Raw genomic sequence first — 22,735 nt, 5'->3', positions numbered from 1 at the left:
CAACAACTTTAATCCCAAACCCTCTTTCACCTCCTTAACCCTCAAACAAACATAGATACACATTCAGGCACCTCATTCTCAAAATCAGGACCCTAAACCCAAGTAATTTTTAAAGTTTAATTTTGGCATCTGATGATTAAAGTAGCTGTGACTCACACACTGTTTAGAGCCCAGAGCTTTCAGGCTGCGTGAGCAAGAGACATATAGGGAGCTCTTGGCACAAACACTTTCTCATCATCACATCACAAACACTTTCGCTTACCCAAAGCAGTGATACCTACTTGCTATTTTCCTTCTCATCCAAGGGCAGACCAAGAACCAGACCACGCAGGCGCAGACTATAGCTCCGGCCAGGGTGATGAGAAAGATGGCCCAAACAGGCAGCAACTCAAGGCCCAGCACTGAAACACACGGACACACCTGCATTTAAACCGCGTCAAATATAACATTCATAACTGTCCAGCAAGCAAATGTATTTTTACTTCTAAATCTGTATACATGAGAAACCTGTCTAAATTATAATCTGATTCTGAGAAACATTGTTTGAATGTAAAGCCAGGAGTGCATAATGGCAGCCGTGGCAACACCCAGGTGGGCGCTACACATGTAAAGTGATTTGAGCACCTGTGGAAGGTGGAAAGACGCTATATACTGTATATCCAAGCATTAATGAATGAAGTTTAAGCAGGCCCCTTGTGCTCACATGGTGCTCCTGTGTACATGATGGAGAAGGTGTTGATTCCAATAGTTGTAGCATAGAATAGCGGAAGGGCTCGGAGGCCGTTGGGAACAGAGTCAACCTAAACACAAATACAGAGAGGTCAGAGGTCACGCAGAGACAATCATGCAAAACATGAATGATGTACAGCTCCCTCCATAAGTATTGGAAAGAGGAAGGATTTTGTCTTCTTTTAGCTATACTCCAACAGTTTTGATTTGAAATCAAACAATTACTATGAGGTCAAAGTAGAGATTCTTATCTTTAATTCAATTATTTATTTTTCCGATTGGGTTCACTATTTAGAAAGCACTTTTCTTAAACATACTACCCCTATTTCAAGGCTCCAAAAGTATTGAAAAAAATCATATAATGTCCAAATAAAGTACTCATGTTTAGTATTGGGTCAACAATCCTTTGCATGCAATAACTGCCTGAAGTCTGTGACCCATTGACCCTACCAGACACTGGGTGTCTTCTCTGGTGATGCTCTGCCAGGCCTGTACTGCAACCACCTTCAGTTGTTGTTTGTTTTGAGGTCTTTTTGCCTAAAATCTTATCAGGAAATGAAACGCATTTTCAATTGGATTTAAATCTGAAGATTGACTTGGCCAATCAAGAACTTTCTCCTTTTTGGCCCTGAGAAACTCCCTAGTTATTATGGCAGTATGTCCAGACCTCTGCAGACTTTTCAGGTAGCTTTTAGCAAACTGTAACCTGACCATCCTTTTTGAGGATAACTTGTGGTTTGCATCTTGCAATGAAACCTCTGTAGTTCGGCTGGTGACGTATTCTACGGATGGTAGTCTCTGACACATTCACGCCTACCTCCTGTACTGTGTTCCTGATCTGTGGTACAGTTGTTTAGGTGTTTTTCTTAATTATATAGCTGAGCTCACCTGTGCTGGCTTTCTTTTTTAATTATGTTACAAACTGCTGAGATTGTTTTTTCTAATATTTCATCCTCATAATGGCTTCCTTGATTTTCATTAACCTCGTATTTAAATCCAAACTGTTGGAGTATCGAGCTAAATGAAAACAAAATGCTTCCTCTTTCCAACACTGTAGGGCACTGTATATAAAATATGTACAGTAGGTCGAAGTTTAGAGCCGAGCCACCGCTCACGAGGCCGATGTCGTGTGGCCACTGGTGAGGGTTTTTTTCCAGGTCATTCACCTCATCAAAACCACCACAAGGAGGCATCATTGAGAATGTTGGATATATTTACAGTGTGTTTACAAACATTGCCGCCTGATTAATTATGTGAAGAGTAGCTTATGAGTTGTTGTTGCCATTTGCATATAAGGTTTCTCAGTTGACTCCACCAATTTCAGCAGCAGGCTACTGTAGATGGACACAGCTCGCTCACAAAGTAAAGAGCGCCTTTCGTGACATTCATTTTCTGCTCTGGCATTTCCAGATGACTGAAATGATAACTTTCAGGAATCAGTCAAAATTGTTTACATGCCATGCGCAATGACGAGAAAAAAATAAATAAACAGCTCCGAGCCACCTTTTCGAAAAAATATTTTTCTTGATCATCTCCAATAAACAAACAAGGGCGTGACAATTTATCCAGCACATTATCCACCCTTCAAATGATTCCTACTTTTATATCCAGTCTCAATCCCACTCTGTTTCTAAACATTATTAAAGCCTTAACGCTTATTCATGGTAGACATACTAGACATTTCCCCCGTTTCTCTGCACTGTGAGAGAATCGGCAATTCATGAGCTGCTATAATAAACTTGATTTTCTCACATTTCAACATTCAACTCTGGCGCTGCTCTGAGTTCATGTTATATATTTCACGTAACATATTTGTGTCCATATAGCTGAAATGCACGGAATCAACTGAGAAACATTGTATTCTATGAGTTAATTAATATGCAATTTTGCGGATACACTGCCACATACATTCCATGTCATTTTATGACCATGAATACATTAATTATTTCCAAATTAAGGTTAATCCAAAAACATCATCACCCCCTCACAGCATTTTAGGGAGCACCCCCCCATGAAATGTAATTGTGCTAAAACATTTCCCCCGCTTCACTGCACTGTCAGGGAATGCGTGATCACGGTATGAGAGTAGATCCTCGTTAAAATAACCTGATATTTAAACCATTTCCGCTCTTCATCTCTGTAATTCATGAGCTGCTATAATAAACTTGAATAAATCTCTCTGATAGCAAATCATTCTCTTTTCAAAGATCCTTCACAGTTCTTCTCACCACCTTGTGGTGGCTTTTGGCAGCACTTCACATTGCATGTAGTTTATTTACAGATTGACATTTGTATATAAAAATATTATATACATATTATATTAAAAACATTAATTTGAATTAAATTTAAACCTAATTAAAGATATTTTGATTGAAAAAATCACTTTATTAGAAACACTATACTAATACTGGGTAGGGCCTCCCTTTGCTCTCAAAACAGCCTCATTTCTTTGTGGCATTGATTCCACAAGATGTGGGAAACATTCCTTTGAGATTCTGGTCCATGATGACATGATTGCATCACACAATTCCTGCAGATTTTTCAGGTACACTTTCATGCTGTGAATCTCCTGTTCTACCACATCCCAAAGCTGTTCTATTGGATTCAGATGCGGTGACTGGGAAGGCCACTGAAGAACACTGAACTCATTGTTGTGTTCATGAAACCAGTTTGAGATGACTTTTGCTTTGCGACATGGTGCATTATCACACTGGAAGTAGCCATTAGAAGATGGGTAAATTGTGGCCATGAAGGGATGCACATGGTCAGCAACAACACTCAAATAGGCTGTGGCATTCAAGCAATGATTGATTGGTATTAACAGGCCTAAAGTGTGCCAAGAAAACATTCCCCACACCATTACACCACCTCCACCATGAGAAGGTGTACTGGTGTTCCCTATAAAGTGCTCGGTGAGTGTACAGTGCCTTGCCCCCCACCCCTGGACTTTTTAAAAATGTTGTTGTGTTATAACCTTATTTTAAAATAGATTTTTTTTTGTCACTGATCTAAGGAAAATACCCCATAATGTCAAAATGAAAATTATTTTTCAGAAATGTTTACAAATTAATTAAAAATGAAAAACTGAAATGTATTCACCTTTGCTATGACACTCTTAAAATTTGCTAAACTGCAAAAACAAGTCAATAAGTTGATCTCTTGTTCTTTTGTTATGAACTATGCAATGTTATTTCCAAATTGTCATGTTTCTCTCTGTACTAAAGAAACAAAGAAATTAATCCCATAACAAAGAATTAGCTTCAGTCTCTCATTAACAACAAAAGTTAATTTGACTATTTTCTTAGCAATCTTACTGTAATTACAAATAGTATTTCTTTGTCAGTTATTGTAACTATTTTCACACAAACAACTAGCACAACTTAATCTATGTAGGTTTGCCAAACTGTTTAAATTTAAATTCATGGCACATAAACCACGACACTTTTCAACCAACTGCACATTACATAAGAGGCTATTTGTTGCTGTGCTGTGCGCAAGTGTGTGTGTGTGTGTGTGTGTGTGTGTTTACTGTACTATTCATTAAATAAGCATGTGCGATCAGCATGTGTTTCAACGTGTGCAGACCATAGTATGTACTAATGTATGGATATCACCTCAGTGTGTATGACTGTCTCTGACCACATGCTGGAACCCACCTTATTTAGGATGAAGTGTCTGATGAGGTAGAAGAGGAATCCAGACATGAGTCCAGACAGCAGAGGAGAGACGAACCACGAGGCAACTGGGGGAGGGAGGAAGAGTAAGCAGGAGTGTGTGACGGCTGGGTAACATACTTGTAGAGGGAGCCATCCACACACACACACACACACACACACACACACACACACACACACACACACACACACACACACACACACACACACACACACACACACACACACACACACACACACACACACACACACACACACACACACACACACACACACACACACACACACACACACACACACACACACGAACAGAACAGAACCATAGCATGGAATCTCCTGCAACAGCATGGGTCATCCACACAGACACACACACAGCCTACAAGACATTGTAAGACATGGTCCTCTATGGCTCTATGGTAGAGCATGGCGCTAACAACACTTAGGTTGTGGGTTTGATTCCCACTGGGACCATATATACTGAAAAATGTATGCACTCACTGCAATGTAAGTCATTTGGATAAAAGCGTCAGCTAAATGGCATATATTTTTATATTATATATATTGCATTACCAATCTTAACCAACTGCATCCACTGTACACCCTTGGTGCCTATAGCCACCATGGAAAAGCCAATGGTAGATCCCACAATGCAATGCGTCCCAGAGATGGGCAATTTGAGGAAGGAGGCGATGAGCTGCCAAACCGCTGACCCTGTGAAGAAAAGCCAGATGGATTAATTTCCTTCTTGCATTTGTTCATCCTCTCTAGAGATGCAAATTATGAGACAGCTTTTTGGTGCTGGCTGACTATGGCAGTCATACAAACTAGGAAATATGACAACAGGAAGATGGATGCCCTCTGCAGATTCCAGGTTCCTTTTCATGTTAATTTGAGTATTCTCAACATTCTAGAATTATGCTTGGCCACTGCCAACCTAGACTTGACACTGTTGTTTCAACCTAAAGAGTTGAACTTACCGACCATGGCACTGACCTCCCCTGCCATGAGCACAGGTACCGTCTCGTTGTACAGATTGACGTCTATAATGCCCTTCCGGATGGTCTCGCCCACCTTGGCGCCTAGTAGCATGGAGCCCAGCGTCTCAAAGATGGAGGCCAGGATGCAGGCCTGACGCAAGGTGACCACTCCCGAGCCAACCGCTGTGCCAAAGGAGTTGGCCACATCATTAGCTCCTACCGAAAACGCCAGGATGAAGGCTATGATGAAGCCAAGGATCACCATCCACAGGTAAGGCTCCAGATCCATCTTTGCTCTCTTGGGTAGACAAAATCTTCACAAAGAAAAGAAAAAAAAAACAGAACTAAAGTAGACTAAAACAAGGTGCCTTGTGCGTTTGTAGGGACTTCCCTTTCTCCTTTTGTAGCCCTCTTCTTCCCCTGGTTGTAAGAGTTCGAGGGGAGAAGCACACTGCTAACTAAGCGTTTGGAGCTTAGTCCGAGGAGTGGAGACTAGTGGCGGGTGGAGGGGGCATTCCATAGCTTGACGCTCAGAGAGTCGGTCCACACCGTTCCCTCACCTGCAACAAAATATAAAAGGAGAGAGATCAGAATAAGTCATCGTTTACATCCCCCACCAACCAGTAACAGTGTTTGTGACTCGGCCGAAAAAAATTATCAAATGGGGGCCAAGGAGGAGCTGCGAACGGGAGGACTGGAGAGAGTGTGATTTAGGTTGGGAAAGAGATAAGAGGTAAAAGCAAGAGAGGCAAGGATGACGAAGAATGAAAAATGGCTTTGATGAAAGAGCGCTCTAGGGGGGGATTGAGGGGACGGCTCAGACAGCCACAGTAGGAAATCACAGTCCGCAGTTCAAACAATCACATCAGCCTGTTTGCCGGGAAATTGTCAGCACAAGGCTATAAGGCTAAAAAAGGATAAATATGTGAGCAATGCGGCCAGCATTTAGAGCAGCAAATTAACACCTTTACACACTCACCACAACCAGGGGGCAGCTGACGCCTGCCCAAGACCTGATCCTATTTCACCAATGTTCCTTTGCTGGCTCTCCAGATAGAACCTGACACCACTACATGAGGCTAGTGTCGATACACACCAACTACTTGCCAATACGGCACATTGTGACTTAGCCCAACAAACAAACAAGCATCTCGCTAGAAAGAACATCTAATAACCAAGCAGTGCTGCATGACGTGCCTTATTTTCATTCTCCATTATTTATTTCTACTGGTAATCCCCTTGAGATTAAATACCTGTTTCTAAAGCAGTAACAGCCTCTTCCAGTATTTCCAGTCAGAACCAACTTTAGTACATACCAGCATCTAACATCAAGGTTACTGGACATTTGGATTTGACTGAAACTTGCTCTTACTTCCCCACCTCCTGCAGTGTGACGTCTAAGGTTCTTAGTCGGTGAGAGTCACTGGAACACAAGTTTTGAAATGAGCCTATAAGTATATTTGGACTGGAGGCAGTTAATAGCATGTTTATGGGTTGAACTTTGTGGTAAAGACGACCGAATCAGCATGTTTACATCCAGTGTGCTCAGACCAGTATATGTACGAAGACCGTAGCAGACACTTGTTTATCAACTGAAGAAAGACCTGTACTTGGGAAGGGACAGCAGCCGACAATAATTTTAGCTGTCTATCTGGTACAGAGCTAATCACAAAGCAACAGGCAAAGGATTATGTGACAACACAATTATTGTTTTCTGGGCACCAGAGAGTTCCAGACAGCCTGTTTACTCCAGTGGGTCAGCCACCGTAACAGGGTTTGGATAGAAACGTTAGGCCTGTGACATACCTCAAACTTTCCATCTTTCACCCTATGATCAAAAACCTAACTTGATCAACAGTTTCTCTTTCCATTCATTTACTGGGCCAAATTATCTGAGTCAATTCATAGCGGTCAATGCTGCACATTTTTCTCCTATGCTAAGCCTATTGTTGTTACAGGGACATTAAATGTAAACAGCTTGAAAGCTAGACCAACTCATTCTCTAGGTATTAACTGATTGTGTTCTCCAGTCACATGGCCAGCGCAGCTCCTTTCTAAACATTGCACTCCAGCACAACCGCTCTAAAGCTCCCTCCAACAGCACAGATTTCTCTAGAACACTTAATAGGTCATACCCCATACCCCGTGCTGCTATCCTAATGCCAACCACAACACTGACAAGAGCTTCAAACTATTTAGAATGGGTCCAAATTGTTGAATAACCCACAATCCTTTGAATTTCCAGTCCAAGTTTAAACAAATGACCACTTTTAAGGCTGTATGAGGCTACACAGATGCTTAACAATTAATTTCTAAACAAATATCTTGTCATATAAAGATTGGAGAAATAGTTCTCATTCTAATCTGGCAAATAAATGTGATGCATACATGAGCTACAGCATTCTAAACTTTGGCACTCTCATAGAGCTGTTTGGCTGACCAAGGACGTCGTCCAAAATGTCAAAATGGCCCTTATATAATGGAATGGGGTCGTGGCGTGCCAAATGTAGAGTATCCTAATTCTATGGAATTGGTCAAATCTAAGACAAAAGAGCAGAAAGCGTGAATCCACAAGGGCTGAACATTGACGTTGCATGGTGGTATCAAAACGCTTCAGTGTATGAAATGAGTGCAGTCTGTTGCTGTAGTCTTGAAAGGCTGGAAATGTTCTAATACTTCTGAATTGTAAAAGGCAGAAAGTTTGCAAGCTTGGTTTTTTGGGGTTTTCTTAACAGTAAAGGAAAATTTGTTATGAACCTACATTTCCTCAGATTATCAGGTTCAAGGTTAGGCTGGTTTCTGTACTATTTCTCTAGTCATTAAAATACAATGGTATTTACTGGTCTGTAATTGTTTTTATTCATTTCCCATGGGGATTTTAGTATGACTTATTTCTTGAATTATACAATTATTTTAATTTGTGTGGGTATGTAGAAAATTCCAGCATGTCAAAATATACCCTAAATTAAATGTGACCACTGGTATTTATTTAATTTGTTAATTTTAGACCATTCAGTTTGGAGCATCATTAAAAAGAAAGCTCAGCAATCACAAACGGGCTGGTAGGCCAAGGCAGACTTCTACAGTGGATGACCAAAGAATGCTCACCATAATTAAGAAAAACCAACTGTCCCACAGATCAGGAACACTCTCCTGGAGCTAAGCATGAATGTGTCCGAGACTACCATCCACAGAATACCTCACCAGACGAGGCTTCACTTGCAAGGCGCAAACCACTAGTTATCCTCAAAAAGGATGGTCAGGTTACAGTTTGTTAAAAAGTACCTGGAAGCGCCTGCAGAGATGAGACAAACATTAACTTGTACCAGAATGATGGCAAATGTAAAGTGTGGAGAAAAAAAGGATCTGCCCAATATCCACAGCATACCACCTCATCTGTGAAATATGGTGGAGGGGGTGTTATGGCTTGGGCATGTATAGCTGCCACTAGAACTGGCTAACTTGTCTTCATTGATGATGTAACTGCTGACAGCAGCAGCAGAATGAATTCTGAAGTGTACAGAAACATCTTGTCAGCCCAAGTACAAGAAAATGCTTTCAAACTCATTGGCGGGGCTTCATCATACAGCAGGATAATGACCCAAAACATGCTGCCATAGCAACTAGTGAGGGTACAGGCCCAAAAAGTGGAAAGTTGTTGACTGGCCAAGTCAATCTCCAGATTTGGTATTTCATTTGCTGATAAGATCTTAGGCAAAACGTATTTTAGAGTTTTGGATGTGATGGTCTTAGGGCCCAGAGTGTTGGATGTGATGGTCTTAGGGTTACGGCCCAGAATGTTGGATGTGATGGTCTTAGGTTTAGGGCCCAGAGTAGACATAAAGTAAGGGAGCTTTTCTTAGAAATTTGAGGTCCAGAAACATCAACAACTGCAGACAAGTGCAGAAGATGTAATTTAGTAAACTACCAAGAACTATCTTTATGGAAAGGTTTAACCCTATTGTGTTTGCATATGAATTTCCGACTTGGATCATTATTTGTAATTCAGAAGTCATCAGCGCATTATTTCACAAATGTAGAATTATATTGATTTGAGTAATTATTTTAACAATTTTAATTTGAAAGCCTAACCAGACTAAAACCTAACTTTTATATCTGAGCTTAAGCTTACCTGCTTGACACAGACTACTCACATTTCAGTGTGGATGGATGTACATGGTGATGACACAGACAGCACCAATCCCAGCTGAGAAGTAGCAGTGCGTGACATCCCTATTTCAAGCCTGTAGGTCAGACCCTTCTCTTTTGGAGGGGCTGTGCATCAATAGCATCAGTTTGGACAAATCTACATTTCACTTGGGTGATGGGTTCCATCCCCCGTTATTGTAATCTTATTTGCTCCTCAACAACGTCGGACACTAGCTCATGCGCAAACCTGTCAAATGAATTCTGGCAAAACGTCCTACTTCTGATTTTCACAGAATGTATAGATATACCTAGTCGGGTAGCTAGATAGATATACCTAGTCAGATAGATAGATAGATAGATATACATCATAGTTTTTGCCTATTAACAAAGAAAATGTGTTGCAAAGTTAATGCGAAGAAGCAAGAAAGGTTACAATAAAACTGTCTATATTCTACTGCCGCTTCACTGAGGTTTAGGTGATAATGCATGGTGGAGCAGGTTTGTGGATGCATGTCTATCTAGTTCTAGCGCTGTCCATCAAAACAAAGGTGGTGGGGCGCCGACACCCCTATTTGAAAAATACTGTGGCAAACACCAGCTCACCACACCTGGCCCGGCTGCTGACAGGCCTAGCGTTGATTGTCTGGTATCTCCTTGAGACATTTTGGTTCTGTTTAATGTTCTGAAAATAAGTAATTTTATATTTCTTAACCACACCCTCTGGTTTCTTCATGCTTCAGTCCTAAGAAGAAAATGCCTTTCAAACTTCAACTCAAAGTTCAGCTCAAACTCCAACAGAGCATTATTTAATATATCATGATAAATATCGATCAATATGAAAAAAAAAACTATCGATGGCCACATCGCCCAGCCTTAATCAACCGATCCCTAAAACATCAACAAGCACAGAGGTAAAAATACATTGTTTACTGGTATATGTATTCTTTTGATATTACCAGATTATTAAAGCAAAGCATTTGATTCTGAGCGACCGTTGCAACATTACCGGTATTTTACAGTCTGACAGCGGCAGCTTTGTATGGAAACAATAATAATAATAAATTACCATATTTATCAAAGATGAATGGGTTAGGACTGATTTATTGTAGGCTAATAATGTTGGTATAAAAAAACCGCCGGTCTCCAACAGGTGTCAGGTGCACTCCATGGTTAAAGCACATAAATGCCGGACTATTAAAATTCACATCACAGTAGTTTCGAGTCACTGTTCACAGAACCACTAATGTGAAGATATTGGAGAATCACATTCCACATGCTCTGCCTCAGTGTCCAATCCACAATAAGAGACCACAGTGAAATAGTCCCATGAACAACCAGCCAGCAGCACCTCTGTGCAGCTCCGTCAGGGGGACAACCAGTCAGCAGTCCCTCTGTGCAGCTCTGTCAAGAGGAAAGAAGAACCAGCTCCACCAGAGAGACTACAGAGACTACCTCATACTTTAAACAAACTCACTTATTAGCTCCTGGTACAAGATCAGTTCTCTACAGTTATTTGTGGTAGGGGACACATACAGTGTAATCAATTATTATTTATTGAATTAGCAACTGCTTCTTATTGGACAATTGACAGAGCAATCAAGTATCTCAAACCTAAAGCAACACTTCCCTTCCTTCCCCTCTGGAACCTAGCTCAAATGATTCATGAATCCAACCTGAGCTCTCAACCGCTGGTAGAATTTACCTCAGGAAAGAAACCTTGTAAAGGCATTCCAGGTACAGGCCATGACCTTTCCATAAGCCTTCAATGAAAAATGTATTTGAAAAAGTAACAGAAACCACACATGTATTTGATTTTAATGCAACACAGCTAAGAACAACATACCCAGCTGTGTCATCTGACCATTCAAAATACAGTAGTGGTTACTGTGTTCATTCATCATCAAGCAGAGACTTTTTGCCCTCTGAAAATATGATCTACATTCAGTTTCACTCATCAGGTTCCTCCAAACAACTATACAATGGTTAAAGAAAACACATCTTTCTTGTTTCAAATGTAAACATTCAACTGCATTGCAGACATCTCCCAGAGCACATAGCTAGCTACAGGCACCCACACTGATCTGGATAGAATGTCTGCCCAATAATAACGTAACCTTTAATAAACCCAACTGCTGGATTACTGGTGTCAAATTAAAGGCGGCTGGCTATTAATTTAATGACGGCTACCATCTCTCTAGTTGAATTGTTTGCTGTTGCTGTATAATGTGTATTAATCTCCCAGAGTCACCCCTGCACCACATCACCGGACCTCACAGCTGTGTCATGAGCAGCAGTCAGCATTGACACAGCAACATTGTCAGTCCTGAAGGTTCCCAAACAAGGATACAGCCCCCCCCCCCCCCCTTTCTCTCAACGCAAGCCACGGGGTCACAAGCCCTCTCACACACACACAGAATATCAAACTCACAAGCCACACAACACCTCAACCGGGTATAGGCTTGCAACACCTGCAGCACACACGCACACACACACGCACACGCACACTCTGAATGACTGACGCTACAGAGAACGGTAGGAGAGAGAGAGAGAGGCGAGAGGGAAAGCCAGAAAAAGAGAGATGGTGACAGGGAGATTTTGTCTTTCAATCAACTCCACTCACCTTCATACCATGCAGTGCGTCCTCACATCAGAAAGAGTGGGAACGCGGTTGAGGGGGAATGCCAGAGAAGGACACTCTACCGAGGGAAAGGCAGACAGAGATGGGAGGCTCAAATGAAAAATAAAACTAGAGAGCGATAAAATGCTGTGTCAGGATGAGGGGCATTGAGAGGTGACATGATGATGGGAGAGACAGAGAAACACGGAGACAGAGAGAGAGAGAGAGAGAGAGAGAGGGAGGGAGGTCCAGTGAAAGCTGGAGGAATCAGCAGGTTGTGGCGGTGTTGCAGTCTAGACTGCCTCTGAAAGGAAGGCATCTGCATCTGCATCACAGCACCAACCGGCCAATAGCACACCTCAGAGGGGGCAGGGCATCCCTGACTGGCTAATCGCACGCAGGGAGGAGAGGGAGACGGATGGGGAGGCAGCCAATGGTGCGAGAGGAAGATGGTCAGGAAGGGGGGGTGTGGGGGGGGTCTCACAGCCCGGAACAGGCATGCAGTCAGACCAAGGGCATTTAGAGCGGTTGATTCCCCTCAACTCCGTCACTACTGCATTGAAACACACAGAGTATAGCTGCACCTCGGACAAACACACAATATATCAGCACTTAAGGAATAACACAATACATGCCTTTGACATGCTGGCGGAATGAAAAAGAACCAGGTTTATACAAGCCTTTATGAAAGACATAACATATACATTCACTAACATATATGCATTCGGTATCATCAAATGACAAGGAATAAGGATCAAATATCTCTGGCAAATACACAGGCATGTCTATTGTGTTTGTGTGTGTGTGTGTGGTATTCAAATACACAGGCATGTCTACTGGGCTTGTGTGTGTGTGTTATTCAAATACAAGGCATATCTACTGTGTGTGTGTGTGTGTGTGTGTGTGTGTGTGTGTGTGTGTGTGTGTGTGTGGTATTCAAATACACAGGCATATCTACTGTGTGTATGTGTGACATTCAAATCACATATGCTGTACGACCGCATACACACTCACACTCACACTCACACTCACACTCACACTCACACTCACACTCGTCTTGCGTTTCTGGCCCCGCTCTCTCTCCTCCATGTCCCTGTTATTCGGCACAATAGCTCCTTTCAAAGAGCCGATGAACAGTATGTCTTTATGTGGCCTCTCGTCCAAAGACAGAAGCTCTCGCAACAAAACAACCCCAAAAACAGGACTGGGTCTCCGAGCCGAGCCCAGAGGAGCCTTCTGCAGCCATGACTGTCAATTCATTTGTCTTTCAACAGTTCTTAACAACGCGTGGCAACCATCACTGACAGGGCAACAGGCAATATACCCAACTATTATACAAACGGCAGCCATCACTAGCATTGCAATAGTCATTCCCACAAAACTGACGATGTGAGAGGAATTGACAGAGAGAGAGAGAGAGAGAGAGAGAGACTGGCTTCTGATTAGTAGAGGTTTAGCAAATCAACATGTATTTAGGCCACAACATCATACAGTGAGGTAAGCCAATCAAGTATTTTTGGACAGAACAAAGTTTATTTTGGGCTGATAACAGTCGGCACAATTAACACTGCAGGGTATGCTAAGGGTCTCCAATCACACACACTCCATCACACACAGGCCCACACTTAAATACATACACTACCTGACACACACGCAATCTATACTCACAGAACACACACACACCCCTGTGAGCCCAAGCCTATCTCTCTCACATGCCTCTATTGTACAGGAGTCTGATCTTGTGATCAGTCCCCGTGGCTTTCCTCTCCCCGCCCGCCCGCCCACCCGCCCACCCGCCCGCTCGCCCCAGCTGCACCTGCTGCCTCCCCCTCTCTCCTCAGCGGCAGGGGGCCGCTGTCTCCCTGCCCCAAATGCAAACACGCCAAAGACCAGCGATGTCCACGGGGGGGCACTGGAGAATGACAACAACCAGGCAACACGCCACAGTTCAGCGCACTCTCTAACACAAAAGCACACGACATACTATACTACACTACTACAACTCAATAAATATGGTCCCAATCACAGGCCTGCCCCGGGTCTCCTGCCGTTAGCATGCATCGCTAAAGTATGGTTTACAAAACAGTAGGGACTCTGGGAATCTTCATGTGGATTCTGAACACTGAGCAACACTCATTAAAGCAGGTTTACGCATTGCTCTGTGTTTGTAGCGTAACTGCAACGTTACTCAGTGTATCTCAGCACTGTTTGCTTGAATACCTGTCATTTCCAGAGTGGATAAACAGCAATCAGGGCATTACGTAAACAATGATTTGACTACAAGACAATGACTACACACAGACATACAGATTACGCACACACACACACACACACACACTTTTAGTTCCCCTTTGGCTTTTTGGTGTTGGGTAAGTCTCATGTTTGAATGCTCTTCAGGTCAACGTTCTCTGGTTTCAGTGGAGACTGTGGAAGGACTCTAACCCCCTCCCTAAAGAGGTACAGTGATTCAAGCAACACTCTGTACACTGTAGGCTGTGTGCTATCCCCTTTTTATGGGCATTGGGGTGAATACGAACCAACACACGCACACAAACAAATGGATGTACAACAGCCACACTGTAACATAGTGTTGGTGTGTGTCATTATCAAATATCAACTCAATAGGGCACCTGACAAACTAACCATGAATACGCATTAACAATTCTAAAGAAACAGTCCTCGCCTAAATTCACTTTTCAATACTATCAATCAATCAAAGCCACAAATCTGCTACACAATCATTATTGAATCGATCTGAGCACTTGAAAAAAGCTCTGACAAATCTGATCCATTGTGTCTGATAAGATCAATACAATTGGAAGTCACACGTCTGGGCAGCCAGCCAACGCTGATGATACCGTTGAGACTTGACAATCCCACAGGCATACAGTAACCCGTTGCCCACTAATCAAAACAGGTCTCAGTCCAGATCGTTCCTCACCTAATCCCCTCACAGCAGCACGTGAAACCACTCAAATTAAAATAACAAGCACACTAAATACTCACCGCTAAAAATAACTGAACAAACAGCGGACACTGTTACTCACCTCTATCAAACCAAAACCTAAATAAACCCTACATGAGCGAGGAGAATGATCTGATCAATCAAAACCCCCAGGGTAGAGGACTCCCGGCCAATAGGAAGAACTGGCACATCAGCAGGACGCATAGCTGAGCCAATCAAAAGGCCTGGTACTGTAGCAACGAGGCTGAGCGTGACCTGACACCCCCACGCTGCCAAGAGAGTGGGAGTCACCTTACCCTTGACCCAGACCCTACTGCTCCTCCTCCTCCTCCTCCTGCTCCTCCTCCTGCTCCTCCTCTCCCGCTTTCTCTCCCTCCTCTCACGCTTTATGTCCCTCCCCAACCCCCCTCCCTCTGTCCCTCCCTCCATCCCCCCTGCCCGGCTAAGGCCGGATGACTCCACTTCTACCCTTTTGATCAGGACATGCGTCCTCTACAGCTCTCCCTTCTCCTCTTTCTTTCTTTCTTTCTTTCCGTCCCAGGCCTGGTCTGTGAGACTGATGCAGTGCCATGGTCAACTGGGTTGGCAGAGGTGGATGTATTCATGTGTGTTACCAGGACAACGTTGGTGCCGGTATTAGCGTTATATGTTTAAAGCATACAGGGTGTGTGTGTGTGTGTGTGTGTGTGTGTGTGTGTGTGCAATGTTCCCTCTAATTTTTCATGTGTCTGGGCATACACACAAGCTCCCTGAGCACACTGAGGACCACTGTGAGCAACATCAGATGTGCACGCTGTGGCCACACACCAGTATCACACCTGTTCAAAATCTTGGATCATAGCAAGTTACATGGCTTATTAAAAGAATCAAATTACAGCAGCAATTTTCATTAGTTTACTTTTAATATAAGCGATTTGGCCCACTTAAAATGAAAAAGACAAAAATCTTGTTGTTCATGAGATGTATAGTATGTTATATGTTATATGTGAGAGTCCTGCTTTGGCCATGGGAAGAGTCCTGCTTTGGCCTGGCTGTGGTCCAGTTGTGGCCTGGCTGAGGGTCCTGTTCTGGAAGAAATGAGACATATACACCTTTCAGATATAACATTTTGTTCACATTAAAACATTCACATTTTGCTCAATGACATGTGCTGTAGCTTGTGATAGTGTAAATTCCTGTAACTCTTTGTCTGTAAAATATCTAATTACACAGTTTTTTTATTAGCATTTCTACTACCCATAAATTATCTAGTAGTAACAGCATTTAATGATTAATATCCATAAATAAAAAATCTTAATAAATGTCACTAGAATATGCACAAATTTTGACTTTAATTTCACCTTATTTTTCACGTCTGTCCTTCTCACTTCTCCAATGGTTGTACACTTTGTCCAGGTTGATGGCTTCGTCTGCTTCTTGCTTTGACTTTATGCGCATCAGCTGGTCCAAATGTGCCACTTCAAGACGATTTCTGGATGCTGTTTTGATATGATTCATTAAACTAAATCCTCTTTCACAATCTGCACTGGAAGCTTGAAATGTAGCACAAATATCCACAAGCTGTGAGATCTCCTTTAGCTCCTCACATCTAAGTGCTGCAGAAACCATATCTGAGAATGTGCTGATTGACCCCTGTTTAAGTTTTTGCTTCATTATGTACTTGAATTCAGCATATTGACTGTTAATGGCCTCCATAGACTGTGGGTGGTGGAGAATGGCCTCATACTTCTTTGCCAGTGTGGCAATGTCTGCTGATCCATAGTCAAAACTGATGCTCAATGCTTCAATGTCAAATGCAGACCACTCCTTTAATTCATCCTCTGGAAAACGAGCATCCATGTGATCACAGAGCTTACTAATGAAAAGAGTAATCTCACCAGTATTTCTGCCATCAGCTGATGAGGTCCCCATTGCCTCTTTGACACGGTCACTCCACTGTACATCCTTCTCCTTCAAGTATTGGGAACGCAACTTCTCAATCTTTGCTCTAGCAAAGCAGTGTCCTTCCATCACAGTCAGGTTGCGTCTTTGAAAAGTGAGGCAGAGTTGCTGCGTTGCGCACATTTGAATTTACACGACATTTGGGTGCTCACGTGGTTTTAAAAAAATCAACAAGACCCACCTCATGTGTATTTGAACCAATGACAGTGCATTATATGCTGCACTCATGAAAATTACGACAAATCAAAAATGCTGCGCTACGCAGCAACTGGCGGCAAATTCAAATGTGCGTAACGCAGCAACCGGCGGTAGATGCAATGCTGCGTAGCGCAGCATCCGGCACAAATGGGTTAACTCCGCCGCATTGTTGTTAGCTAGCTAAACTGCATGGTGCGTATGGGCAGGGCACATATGCAAGCACTATCAATGCTATGATTGGCTGCGTAGCGTAAGTAAACCGTATCGTATCATTGGCTGGACACCTGTCACTCACTGTGTTACATTGAAAAATGGTACAAAAAACACATTATTGGTCTAATTAATTAGATTAGATTAGGTCTAATATTAGATATTAATTAATACGTTTATGGTGAATTTTATTTTATGCGCTGCATAGATTTTCTTGTGCGCTGAGAATGTGCGAGCAGTGCGCGATTGCTCAGGCGCGCAGCTTAGAGGGAACATTGTGTGTGTGTATGTTTTCCTATTGGCCGGGGGTATTTTGTGGCAGTACTGTGTTGAGCTAATAATGCATGTCTATGAAGTGAGTTCAAGCATGTGTCAAAAATATGTGTGTGTGTGTGTGTGTGTGTGTGTGTGTGTGTGTGTGTGTGTGTGTACACACACACACGTGTGTGCACCTAAGCTGGATCTGGCGGGCTGTCCTCCTACTCCTAATCCTGGCTTTCAGCACATGACCAGGCTAACAGTATTATGGGCTGGCCGTGATTAGAACTGTGGCCATGTAGCGGGGTGGCCGTGGAAACATGCAGACACCCCTTCAGAGGAACACTGGGCCGATGTTTTAAACGCACTCCTGCATACGCTCACTACACACACACACACACCCCAAACTCCTATCACAACGTCAGTCTCTCATGCCTTACTCCATAACCAAACCAATTTATAATAATATAATTTATTTATATGAATTTATTTATATTTATATGAATGCTTATAAGGCAAAATAACACTTTGTCATGTGACGTCCAGTAGGTTTAAAAGCAGACAAACGTATACTTATCTTGACAAGCTTCACAACAGCTCATGTAAAGCTACAGATTATGCAACCTGCACAGAGATTTTTTTTATTTTTTCTTCCCCTCACTGGTGAATGTGTTTGTGAGTGCGTATTATTGTTCAGGTGTGTATGTGTCTGCGTTCATGTGAATGTGTGTGCAAGCACTGTCCCAGCAGGCTGCACTCTGAGGAGAAGTCTTTGTGACAGGTGGTCTGCTTGTGTTCCGGTGACAGAGAGGTGAGGCGATTTGCAGGTCATTTCTAATCCTGGTAGGGCAAAATCATTTCCTCAAGACATTTCCTCCCAGCAGCTCAGATCAGTGCATTGTTCTGCCATACCAGTAGGGGGCAGACCAGAGCCTAAACCCACTCACCGCCCCCTGCTCTCACAATACACTGTTGTATTACCAACATGCCATGAATACCCGGCATTCTAACAAACTGTGATTTCCATGAGCAAATTGCTTCTAAAGTAGGTGGATAAACCATTGACAATGCAATAGCAAAGACTGGTACTATGCAGACTACAGGTTTAAATGTTGGGTGAGAGTTCTGTGTTTCCGGTCATATGTACTGGGACATAAGGGACCACATGACCATACAAACACTAACAATGTCATCACCTGGTCAGTATGAAGAACTCCACAGGTCTCTAATGAAAGAGAACCGTTCCTCCCCACCATTATGTAACCTCCTAACCTCTACTAACCCTAACCTCTACCGTCCAAACACATCCTTACCACTTCGCCCTCAACTTGACTTTAGAAAGGTCCAGTTTGTAACATTCAAGCTTTATCAAAGCTTCCTAATGGTTGTAATGACTATGTTTAGTCGGTAGTGATCAGGGAAATGTTTCATTTACGAATGCTGTTTTGGTCGGAAAAAGCGCTTTCTAAAATAGAGTGTCCTACCCGACATTTGGTTTGCATATATAAACCTGTTGTTACTGCCAGGGGTGTTCAAGGGGAGTGGACTCACCGATTTTCGCCTTTCTGTCTCTGGTGGCTGCCTCCTCAAATCGTACGTGCTAAGGTTGGGCAGTATAACAGTAATACCGTATCCCGCGGGATTTGAAAATGCCCACGGTATGCTTTTCAATACCGTTATAACATTTCCGTTCCATTATCTATCAAACTGCCAAATTAAGAGATGTTGGTCAATTCACAACGTGCAACAGCGCCACTGCCAGCCTGGTAGGAGAAAGAATTACAAGTGTAACTTTTAGGGTGCTGCACGTGACCTCTTCCACCTAAGAAAAGGTGACTTGGTCCCTACAAAAAGTGCCACTGCTGCTTAATGGCAGCATTTTGGGTTCCGACCCGACAATAAGAGAGAGCCTAGAGATTTGGACAATGTTATTTGCGGGATTTGCATGAAAAAGATGATGACCAGAGATGGGAACACAAATGGGAACTAATCTACACTTGCACCTCATACTAAAACACCCATTAAGAGCTGCAAGGATGGGATACCTGTCTGTATCAAGTGCTGCTGTCAGGTTCAAACAGCTATTCACTGACATGACCCCATACATGTCGTTAACCATTCACTTTGTCACACCCAATTGGAAACTACAAAATCAAAGTCAAAATGCCTACTAGCTTTTTTTCAGAAAACCACAGGCGGACAACATTGCTGATGCACTCCGCGCAGCACTTGCAAATAAACTCTCAGCCATAATGACTGAAAATGCTGCTAACATTGCAGCCGCCATCAGGGCTCTGAATTGGCCATGGCTCAACTGTTTTGGCCACAACCTCAATCTGGCATGACAAATGCAGTGCAGGACCAGAGGCAACGGACAGACCGGGCCCTCAGAGTTTGCCGTGGAAGCAGCAAGCGGAATTAAAACTCCCAGAGCAGAGTCTCATAACGGTAACTAAATAAATATTTTATAGACAAATGATAACCTATAGGCTATATGACATAGGACAAGTTAGATTATTACGAATGCAGTGTGTGATGCTTCTTATTAAGCTATCATATTATGCTATCTGCAACTGTTTAGTTTAGTTTGTCAAGCTGTGATCGGGATGTAAAGTTTAAATGATTGTTTAGGCTAAATGTCATACGGTATTGCGGTCACCACATAAATAACTCTGTTTTTCAATGTAGATTAAATATATGGAGCAAAGACACCTCCCGCCAGCCCCACGCAACTAACCCTAGTACGCGCATGCACAACACAACAGCTAACGTGCGACACCACAAGTCCATTTCGGGGGGTTATATTATTATTATGGAGGGTGGTGTTGTTTGGAACTTCTAACAAAAAATGTCCATGATGGCCAGAGGTGGCAGATTTCCAACAAACTTAAGCACTTTAAGTTTCAAACTGCAGGGCCAATTCTACTCAAAGATTGGTTTGGTGATATCGAGGGATAATTTGGCCACATATGAGTAACACACTGTGACACAATGAGAGCAACATACGTACAAGAGATTTAATTTGTGAGTGCATGGAATCAAATGGAGGAATCGAGCCAAGGGCAATGTACAATATATTGCAAGTGGCTGTAAAATCATATACCGTACAATACCGCATTTGGCATTGGGTACACATTTGAATGTGGTACTACGGCAAATAGACAATGAGGCGCACATACAGCAGGTTGGCACGACTAACACTGTCATGTGAACCAGTAAGAGACAGGAATCAGATGTGTTCAGTGGCTTGAGGGTTGTTCTTCCACATGTCAGACCGCATGCCCCCCTCCCCAGCCCCCCCCCCCTCTCCAGTCCCTCTCCCCAGCCCCCCTCCAGAGGTGTCACATATCTGATTTTGACTCTCTGTTGCTAAAGGGAGAAACGAGGAGGAATGACTGGGCTACAAATAGCAGTGTCACATGAGGCAGTCCAGAAACCAGCCAGCCGTCCGTCCTTACATGGAACCTGCATCTTAACAAAGTCACACACACGCACCCACACGTTTGGACATGCACAGACACACCTATACCAGCCTTTCATTCATCACAAATCACTCTCCACGCCCCTACAAGCCATAGAACCATGTACATACAAATACTATGTATGCCCACACCTGTTTGCACAGCCCAGCCTCTCCCAGCTACACACACGTGATCTCCCACCTAACTCCCTCTCACAGACACAGAGGAGGACATCAACTTTCTTGTTCACGAGGGTCAGCCTGAGCAACAAATCATGCAGCTTGGCCAATCTTTCATAATAATCTGTGTACTGTTGAAAATTCAACGAGGAAGCATCCAGTTTCAGATGCCACTCTAACCTTTGCATTTCCCTCCCACCATCTCAATCTCTCTCTAGCGCTTTGCTGTCAGGAATGTTCCTACACAACAATAACCCCGGGTCAGTGACAGATAACGGCTCAATAATACATTGACAGACAAGCCCAGCTGTCTCTCTGAACCAATCCAGTCAGATAAAGAGTGAGAAATGTTCATCCCGCCTTTCAAAAATAAACCCACAATGCCTCATAGTTCAGTGTTCCGCAGTAATCCATTAGCATAGTTGACATCAGGGCAGTGAAACACAGAGCCGCACTGTGTGACAATGCTTTGATACAGAACCTACTAGAACCACTAGGAAACTGGGCTTGTGACCCGACGAGAGCTGAAACTGGTCCCAAAACCAGAACAAGGCTAGAAAAGGCCTAACAACGCTAGTGATGGACTAGCAAAAGAAGCAGAAATGCTGAAAATATTTGAAACATTGTGGAAATAATGACAGACAAGTAATGACAGACAATGATATGACCATAGTCGCTATAAGACAAATATAGCATCTTTGCTAGGAGCCATAATGGAAACCCTGCCATAATGGAGACACTTATTTTGGATGGGAAAACATATTTTAATAATCAGCTACGGTGATTTTGTTACAGCACAGTAAATAACTATGAAGACAACTGAATGATTTTGTGAAATGCATTGATCAAAGGAACTATATATGTTTATGTTGTCAAAATGCATTTTCAATAGGGTAAGAGGAAATCTATTGATTAGGAAACAGCAATAGAAAGTTGCCCTATTATTCTATATGAGACAATACATTTTAGCAATGATGGAACGAATCTGTCCCATATCTGCTGCTCTCCACACTGAACAGGGGATGTGGTCATGGTTATGGCTAGATGTGATCTGGTTATTTACACAGCCATCCTAAGCATTCATTTTGCGGTCATAATAGGTGTCGTTATTAGTTATTGATCACAGTAATTGCTTCTTTTTTTATAAAGGTTTTCTACCTCAACCAAGTTCATCTGACCAGGGCAGAAATATAAGCGCCAAATACACTTGATAACAAGTACAAACAATCACAGAATAATGTGAAGCAATAATGACATTCTATGCATAAATACATTCCAGATAAGTTATAGTGCCCTCCATAAGTATTGGAAAGAGGAAGCATTTTGTCTTCATTTAGCTCTATACTCCAATAGTTTGGATTTGATCAAAGAGACTGC

General features: G+C 42.8%; 1 protein-coding gene across 4 annotated transcripts in view; it reads right to left on the bottom strand.

Annotated features, from left to right (window-relative positions):
• Positions 1–22,735, bottom strand: part of slc20a2 (solute carrier family 20 member 2) — a 46,473-nt gene that overhangs the window by 16,002 nt on the left and 7,736 nt on the right. For 3 of the 4 annotated variants that reach the window (XM_083672686.1, XM_083672689.1, XM_083672687.1), the window contains 5 exons: positions 5,381–5,940; positions 4,974–5,114; positions 4,386–4,471; positions 704–800; positions 282–401 (listed from right to left, as the gene is read on the bottom strand). In XM_083672686.1, coding sequence (XP_083528812.1) covers positions 282–401; positions 704–800; positions 4,386–4,471; positions 4,974–5,114; positions 5,381–5,669 — 733 coding nt within the window. In that variant the 5' untranslated portion in view covers positions 5,670–5,940. Of the gene's footprint in view, positions 1–281; positions 402–703; positions 801–4,385; positions 4,472–4,973; positions 5,115–5,380; positions 5,941–12,149; positions 12,182–22,735 lie in introns of those variants that run through there. The other variant, XM_083672688.1, reaches the window with a different exon arrangement.

Source organism: Argentina silus (assembly GCF_951799395.1).
Source record: "Argentina silus genome assembly, chromosome: 7".
NCBI lineage: Eukaryota > Metazoa > Chordata > Actinopteri > Argentiniformes > Argentinidae > Argentina > Argentina silus.
The sequence above is the reverse complement of the archived record's forward strand: the minus strand, read 5'-3'. Positions and strand labels throughout refer to the sequence as shown.